The following is an 8,672-nucleotide window of genomic DNA, read 5'->3' as shown; positions in this document are numbered from 1 at the left end:
AAACAGAGTGAAAGCTCTGATCAAAGAATGATCCACAGGGATGTAAAGCAATTAGAAACATTAGTTAATGGCTTGTTCCTGGGGCTGCTTGTACCGAAGCCATGGGGTTTGTTGGCATTGTGGTGAAATGAACTGGAGAAACTTCTCAGTGCTGGTATTTATGGGGACAAGGAGTCTTCACCCAGATGCTGGACATTTTTCAACCTCCCCATGGCATCCTCACACCAACAATCCCATGGATATTTGTTAAAACACTGCTCTGGATGACATAGATTTCTCACATCTGAGCAGGAGCACCTTGAATTAAGAGTTGTGCCAAAACCTTGGTCATGGCCAGACTCTGGCTGTGGTTTGAATTAAGTGGTTTCTGCACACCAAACCAAAAAGAAGTCACAGGGTTGGTTGTATTTAATCCAAAGGATTGGTCCAGGAGCAGTGACTGGGATTGAATGGGAAAGTCTTCACTGCCAGCAGAGCAAACACCTTCTGGGGGGTTTGTGCTGGCTCTGCCCCTCGCTCTTCCCCTGTCTCTGCTTCCTGGCCAGACTGGGCTCCATTCTGTTGTTTCTTCAGCCCCATCTGTCCCTTTTTTTCCCTTTTCTTCCATGGTTTCTCCGCTGTCGATGCTGGGGTGGCTCTGCCATCGCCGCTCGCGGTGTCTTGGAGCAGCTGGTGCTGGCAGTGACCCAAGGGCTGAATGGTGCTGGTCAGACCCTTTTCCTCACATCCTCGGGATGCCTGGGGCACGAGATGGGGGTTTGTGGATGCAGTGCTGAGGGTTAGACCCCATCTCCTCCCCAAACTGCTGCTTTGCCATTCCAGGAGCCAAGCTGGTCCCTGGGACTGGGGGCAGCTTCCTTCGGCTGGTGTGTGAGGGAAGCTCTGGGTTCCGTGGTTGCACTGCAGTGGGGCCAGACCACCCCTCTTCATTTTTATTCCATCAAAAGCAGGCAGCAGTGGGCAAAACTCCACAGGGAACGTAGAAATTGGGGTGAAGAGGGTCTGAGCATCAGGGCAGGGGGTGGCGAGCGAGCAGCCACGTGTGTACGTGTCAGGGTTAGAAATCGCTGCTCCGCTGGGCACGCCGGAGGAGACGGGAAAAGACGCAGAGAAAATCAGTTGCCGCCGCGTTTTCCAAAATCCCGAGCGAGCGTTCCTGCTCGCCGCCGCTTCCAAGAAACGGAGAGAACCGAGGAGGAAAATTGCGGTGATTCATCGCGGGCAGATCGGAGGCAGGAAATGAGAGTTTGCTGCCTGCCCCGTGCCCGGCGTGGGCTCCGTGGGCTCGGGCTCGCCGGGGCCTGGCTGCCGGCGAGGGCCTGACACCCCCGGCTCGAGCATCCCTGCGCCGCGGCCGGAGCTGTCGGAGGAGCCACCGGCGAGGCAAAAACAACCGGCGGAGGCCGAGAGCGGGAGCAGCGGGAATTTTTCACCTGCGTTTCTGCGGAGCCATCCAAGCGAGAGCTGCCCGTGAGCCGGGGGATCCAGCGGGATGCGGGTCCCAGGGGATGCTCGGTGCCGGGTGTCACGCATCATCTAAATTGGGGGGAGGGAGGAGGTCAGCATCCCTCCTTGGGGACCCCCAGGGTGGTCGGTGGGCCGGGGGCTCCATTGAGAAATGAAGCGTGGAAAAGGGGGGCGGGGCTTGGGGGCTGCCTGTCCGCGGATTGGCTGGGGGAGGGGGGAGACCCCCGAATTGTGCCGGGAAGGAGAGGGGCCAGGCTGCGCTTGTGACGGGGAGATGGCACCGCAGGGACCCCCCCAAACCGCCGGGATGCGCCCGGGCAGCCGGACCCCCTCCCCCTTTTGCAGCAGGCGGCGGGGCCGGTCCCAGCCCGGCCGAGGGCTCCACACCACGAACCCGCTTGGGGTGGCCGGAGAAGGGTCCGGCGCGCTCCTCCATGGCTGCTCGGGACCGAAAAGCGCCCCCCAAATCTGCTGCCCTCGTCGCTGGTGTTTGGGGGTCACCCCTCCCTGGAGAGCCCCGGGGGTCTCGGTGCTGCTGCGAGGCCGGCGGGAAGTGGGATGGAGGATGGGAGGGGGAGGATGTGGGGGGACCCCAAAACCTTGCTGGAGTTCGGGATGTGAGGCTGTATGCCCCTTGCTTGGGGTCCAGAGTGTCCGTTCGGCATGCAGGGACCGCTTGGGTTTCAATTGGGAATGGAATGTGGGCACTGCATCCATCGGCAGGGACTGCTTGGGTTTCATTTGGGGATGGAATTGGGCACTGCATCCATCACGTTTGGGGTGGGGATTTGGGGACCCTCACATCACCGTCAGGATTGGGACGGGTGATTGCCTGCATGCTGCTTGGAGTGGGGACATGGCAGCCTGGACTGGACTTCAGGAGTTGAAGATGGGGACCCTCACATCCCCCGTGTGGTCAGGAGGTTGGAACCCTTGTGCTGGGGTTGGGACCATTTCACTGGGGACGGGACCTGGGGACATCTGCACTGGGACCTGGGGACATCTGCATTGGCGTCAGGACTTGGGGAGCTCCGTGCAGGGGCTGCAGCACCTCCCCAGGGCTCAGCGGGCTGGAGACAGGGGACAGCGGGGGCAGGTTGTGTCTGTCCCCTCCCTCCCCGCAGGGACAGTGACAGGGGCCGGACCCAGTCTCCCCGTGCTTGCTGCAGCCCCATCACCCTGGAGAGCTCGGGATAACTCAGATGCGGCATCGGAGTTGCCTGACCCCGTCCTGACCCGGCCTTCACCCGCACTCCCCGTGCCATGAAGAGGAAGCCGGGGAACGGGCGGGGGCCGGACCCCGCGGCCCCCCAGCAGCGAGCCCGCTCTGTCACCAAGCCAGCAGAGGTGACTTACCCATGGCAGGGGAGGGGCGACACCCCGAGATGCGATTTGGGTGCTGTTGCACCCTCATGATACCCCAAACCATCATCTCTGCCCTGGGCGGGCATCGTGGGGGGCTGTAGCTGACCCCGGTGGGGTTTTTGCCCCCCCAGTACGTGGGATCCTTCACGCTGGAGGAGCCGGAGCTGCAGCAGCGAGCGGGGCGGGTGGAGGAGCAGCTGCGGGCACTGAAGGTCGGGATCGAGCACTGCTCCCCTCGTTGGGAAACACACGGGGGGACCCCAAATAATGGGGGCACCCCCAGGGCCACAGCCCAGCCCCCAGTGCCACATCTCCCCCGGACAGGACTGTCCCAGCAGGAGGTCGGTGCTGCTCAGGTTCAGCTTGCAGGGGCTGAAGGTCTACGGAGCTGATGGGGAGGTAGGGGCTGGGGGGATCAAGGGGTGCTGGGGCTCAGAAGGGCTGAGTAGGGGCATCAGGGGTGTTGGGGGGGTCAGGGGTGCCGGGGAGGAGGACCAGCATTGCTGGGGAGGGAGGGGAGTCGGGGATGCTGGGAGGGGTCAGGGGTGTTGGGGGGCTGGTGAGGGGGCCAGGGGTGCTGGGGAGGTGGGTCAGGGTCTGACAAGAGGAGCCAGGGTTGCGAGGGTTGGAAGGTCACGGGTGCTGGGGAGGGGGGTCAGAGGTGCTGAGGGGTCAGGGATGCTGGGAGGTGTCAGTGTTTAGGGCGGCTGTACTCTCCGAACGCTGCTTTTCTCTCGAGAAGCTGTTTTGTGTGTGCAAGCGGGGGTGCCCCTGGGGGGGTCCGGGGGGGTCCCGAGGGTGCCCCTGACCCCCGCCCCGTCCCGCAGACGCTGCTGATGGCACACGCGCTGCGCCGCATCCTCTACAGCACCTGGAGCCTCCCCGACCGCCAGTTCGCCTTCGTGGCCCGCAACCCCCAGAGCCCCCCCAGCGCCCTCTTCTGCCACCTCTTCGTGGGGCTCCCGGGAGAGGTGGTGGCCCAACCCCGCCCTGCCCCCAAAATACCTTCATTATTAATTTTTTAATATTTGCACGCAGCGTCTTTTGCCTCCCCCAGGTCCAGACCCTGCACCTCCTGCTCTGCCGCTCCTTCCAGCTCTGCTACCTCCTGGCGCACCCCGAGGAGCAGGCGGCCGAGGGGGAGCTCCCGGGGCCGGGGGTGCTGCGGGAGCCCCTCAACCCCGAGGAGGTGTCACGAAATGTCAACGCCCTCGTGTCCTTCCGGCGCCTGCCCGGCCTCGGCCCGCTGGGCACCGGGGTAGGTGCCCCTGCCATGCCCTGCCCTGTCCTGTCCTGTCCGGCCCTGCCCTGCCCTGCCCGGCTGCTGCTCACACCCGGGATTCTCACACCTGGGCCTCTCATATAGGGAATTCTTACACCCGAGATTCTCACACCCGAGATTCTCACACCCGAGATTCTCACACCTGGGGTCCTCACACACCTGGGATCCTCACACTTGGAGTACTCACACCCAGGATCCTCACACCTGGGCCTCTCACATATGGAATTCTCACACCCAGGACTCTCACACCCGGGATTCTCACACCCAGGATTCTCACACCCGGAATTCTCACACTCGGGATTCTCACACCCGGGATTCTCACACCCAGGATTCTCACACCCGGAATTCTCACATCCGGGATTCTCACACCCGGGATTCTCACACCTGGGGCTCTCACACGGCGTTTCCTGGCTCGGTACTTTGGCACAGCCTGTTTGTGCTCAGGGTCTTGCAGGGCATTTCCCCCATACGGCGTTTCCCAAAATATTCTGGACTGAAAAGGCCCCACAAGGATGGCCAAGGGCAGCTCCTGGCCCTGCCCAGGACAGCCCCGTTTCTCTCACAGCACTCTGTGTATTTAGCACAGGGGGTTTTGCACAGCTCCCAGGCAGCCCTTGCGTGGCCTTTTCTCGCATTTTGAGCAGCATGCTGTCACTGTACACATCATCACCTGGTGCCTTGCATGGTTTCCTTGCATTTCCTTTTGTGCAGCCTTTCTTTGCACAGTGTTGTGTGTGCAGTGCTCTGCACAACCTTTTCATCCGAGGATCGCAGGGCCCTGCCCCGCACACTGCTCTGCTCATCCTACCTGAAATCGCCTTTCCCTGAGGGCCCTTCCTGCCATCGGCCACTTTGCACAGCTATTCCTTGCACAACTATTCCTTGCACAGCTATTCCTTGCACAGGATTTTGCAGGAGGCCACTTTGCACAGCTATTCTGTGATGGTGTTCACAGGAGTCTTAGGATGAGGGAAGAGATGAGGATCTGACTCCATGTTTCAGAAGGCTGATTTATTATTTTATGATATATATTACATTAAAACTATACTAAAAGAATAGATGAAAGGATTTCATCAGAAAGCTGGCTAAGAATAGAATAGAAAGAATGATAACAAAAGTTTGTAGCTCGGGCTCTCTGTCGGAGCCAGCTAAGCTGTGATTAGCTATTAATTACAAACATCTAACATAAGGTAATCAAAGACCTGTTGCATTCCACAGCAGCAGATAACCATTGTTTACATTTTGTTCCTGAGGCCTCTCAGCTTCTCAGGAGGAAAAATCTTAAATAAAAGATTTTATGAAAAATCTTAAAGAAAGGATTTTTCATAAAAGATGTCTGTGACACTATTCCTTGCACAGCGATTTTTGCAGGAGGTTTTACAGCGCATTTTTTCCTTGCCGTTTTTGCATAGCACTTTCCTTCCATGATATGTTTTTGTAGAACTTTTTTTTTTTTTACACAGCATTATTTCTCATAACTTTTTTTACATGGCACTTCTTGCATGGTGGTTTGCACGGCTCTTTTGGCATGGTATTTCCTGCAGCAGTAAAAAGGCTCTTCACAGCTCTTTTGGCACTGTGGTTTTGCACAGCATGGTGATTTTTTTGCATGGCATTGTTCCACGGCGTTCTGCATGGAATTTCTTCTGCACATCATGTTTTGCACTGCATTTTTTGCACTGCATTTACCCCACAAAGCTTTGCACAATTTTTTTTTTTTGTGGTGTTTTGCACAGCTTTTTTGGCGCCGCATCCTTTGGGCAGCATTTTCCCCGTGGTGTTTTACCTGACATTCCCCACTGCCAGACCCCCCCAGGTCATTCTCACGGCCTGTCCATCCCCCAGGAGCGGCGGCCCGAGGCGGAGGGCAGAGCCTGGCGCCCGGGGAACCCGTACTGCTCGCCGGTGCTGGTGCGCAAGAAAGCCATCCGGAGCAAAGTGCTGCGCTCGGGAGCCTACCGGGACTGCGGGGCCGAGGGGCAGCTCCACCAGCAGCCCCGAGACGCCGGTGAGTGCCGGGGGAAACTGAGGCACGGGGACGCACTGTGCCGCCGGTGTTTGGGGCGGAGAGGGGATTAACGCGCTCCCGCAGCGGCGGCGGGAGGGGAAAGCAAAGGGGCGAGGAGCTTGGCCTTCCTGCCCGAGAACGAGAGCGTCCTGGCCGAGAGCGTGTGGTCCTTCGCCGGCATCGCCAGGTGAGAGCGTGGCTGCGAGCAGCTGATCCTCGGCACGTACCTCACCTGCCTCACCCTGGGCCCTGCCCCACCCCGGGCCCTGCCACAGTCCCGGCCCCGGCTCCTGTTCCATTCCCGGGTCCTGCTCCATTCCCGGCCCTGCCCCATCCTCATCCCCTGCCCCAGCACCAGCTCCTTCCCCAACCCTGGCCATGCTTCATCCCCAGCTCTGCCCCATTCCCGGCCCCTGACCCACCCCGGGCCCTGTCCCACCTCCACCCCTGCCCCAGCTCCTGCCCCATTCCCGGCCCCTGCCCCATCCCCAGCCCTGCCTTACCCTGGGTCCTGCCCCAGCCCCATCCCCATCTCTGGCCGTGCCCCATCCCCATCCCACCCCGGGCTCTGCCCCAGCCCCAGCTCCCGCCCCAGCCCCTGCCCCAGCCACAGCTCCTGCCCCACTCCCGGCCCCTGCCCCAGCCCCATCCCCTGGCCCTATCCCCGGCCCTGCCCCATCCCTGCCCCGCCGCCCCCTCTCCCGCAGGGCCGCGGGGGTCTCGCTGTTGCGGCGGGACGTGCCCGGTTCGTTCCTGCTGCGCGCCGAGCCGGGGCTGCCCAAGCGCTGGTGCCTGTGGGTGCGGGCTCCGTGCGGCGTGGTGAGCTACGGCGTGCTGCGGACACAGCACGGCCGCTTCTGCGTGGAGGTGAGCCCGGGGGCGATCGGGACCTGGGGCTGCCCGGGGGAGGCGCAGCGGGTGCGGCTGCAGCGGCTGCAGGCTGTGCGGTCTGTGCGCCCCTGCACCGCTGCGGTGTGCCTCGCTGCATGCGTGTGCCTGTGCACGGATGCACCGATGCTCTGTGTGTGTTTGGAACACCCATGCATGGCTGCAACTGGGGCTGTAAGTGCGTTTGTGCCTCGCGGCGCCGGTGTTGGTGCAGGACAGGGGTGCGCTGCTGTGTGCATGCACCTAATGCACCCTTGCTGTGCTTGTGCATGGCTGCACTGGTGCCTCGGGGCAGGGATGCACCAAGGTGGGCTCGGTGCAGGTGTGGGTGCACACAGGGGTGTGGGTGGTGGGCACATCGATCCACAGGTGTCTCAGGGCACAGAGATGCATCTGGGCACGGCACACAGGTACTCCTGGGCGTGGGGTGTGCATCCACACTTGGGTGTGCAACACACCTGAGTTTTGGGCGCACTAACGCCCAGGTGTGTGATGCACGAATGCCCAGGAGTGCGTGTGGTCCCTCAGCCAGGTCTGGGTGCTTTGCTTTGTGGGTGTACCTGGCACACACAGTGCCCCAGCTCACGCAGGGCATGCAGGGCTGTGCTGCACTCACGCCCTCACCTGTGCCGTGGCTGCGTGGGTGCCGTGGCTCTGCTGCAGAGCCCGGGGTGTGTGAGGTTTGTGTGGGTGTGCTGCACTCGGGCACGCCGGGATTTGCTGCGTGGGCACTCGGTGCATGGTGCAGGGGTGTGTGGGGGGCACAGCCTGTGCAGGGGTCTCACCTCTCGCTCTCCCTCTCTCCCGCCCGCAGCACTCCAACGCCGAGTTCTCCAGCGTGGCCGCTCTCCTGGCGCACTACTCCGGCCCACCGGGGGGCTGCTTCTGCCGCCTGGGCCCCGGCCGGCGCAACCCCGGCTACGAGGAGCGGGACCCGGGCGGCGGCGGGGCCAGCGCGGGGCCGGGAGAGGCCGCCTGGGCCCCCGCCGCCCCCGCCGGGGCGCAGCACGAGCGGGGATAGCCCCGGACCCCGCACGGCCCCCCCGGCACCCCCGGCTCTCACCCGCTGCCTGCCTTACCCCGGCCCCGGCCGCTCCCCGCAATAAAGAAAGGCTTCGTGCATCGGAGCGGGGCTCGGCTGCTGCTCACACCGCCCGCGGCGGGACGCGCCGCACGCCCGTGTGCTCACACCTGTCACACAGGTCTGCTCACACCTGTGCGCTCACATTGCATGCTTACACCGGTGTGCTCACACCTGTCTGCTCACACCGGCGCACTCACATCTGTCTGCTCACACCTGTGTGCTCATACGCTCTCCGGGCCAGGCACTCGCACAACCGCACCACACGTTTGGGATCCCGTTCCTGCAGGTTTCGGTGCTGCACTGGTGCTCACGGGGGGTTGCACACCCACATGCTCACTCACCCTTGCCTGCACACGCAGGGGCCACAGCTGCGCATCGGTGCCATCGCACACTCGCGGCCCTGTGCACACTCACAGTCTGTGCCCTGGTGCACTTCCCCCTGCACACCTGTCCTCGTGCACACCTCCCTGCACACCTGTCCTCGTGCACTTCCCATTGCACACCTGTCCTCGTGCACACCTCGTCGCACACGTGCGCGCGCCCCCGCTGCAGTCACGTGACTCGGTGGGCGGGGCCTC

At 62.2% G+C, this 8,672-nt stretch overlaps 1 protein-coding gene across 1 annotated transcript; it reads left to right on the top strand.

The window, feature by feature from the left end:
• The first annotated feature begins 1,799 nt into the window (after nt 1-1,799).
• Nucleotides 1,800-8,115, top strand: SH2D5 (SH2 domain containing 5). The gene is made up of 10 exons (XM_054292051.1): nt 1,800-1,996; nt 2,637-2,814; nt 2,964-3,044; nt 3,157-3,231; nt 3,660-3,803; nt 3,890-4,090; nt 5,960-6,122; nt 6,207-6,309; nt 6,830-6,989; nt 7,825-8,115. The coding sequence occupies exons 2-10, from the start codon at nt 2,731-2,733 to the stop codon at nt 8,029-8,031; spliced, it is 1,218 nt and encodes a 405-aa protein (XP_054148026.1). The 5' UTR covers nt 1,800-1,996; nt 2,637-2,730; the 3' UTR covers nt 8,032-8,115.
• Nucleotides 8,116-8,672: the final 557 nt, after the last annotated feature.

Source organism: Melozone crissalis, unplaced genomic scaffold, assembly GCF_028551555.1.
Source record: "Melozone crissalis strain CALT ecotype California unplaced genomic scaffold, PUWL_Pcris_2 ptg000107l_1, whole genome shotgun sequence".
Classification (NCBI taxonomy): domain Eukaryota; kingdom Metazoa; phylum Chordata; class Aves; order Passeriformes; family Passerellidae; genus Melozone; species Melozone crissalis.
The sequence above is the reverse complement of the archived record's forward strand: the minus strand, read 5'-3'. Positions and strand labels throughout refer to the sequence as shown.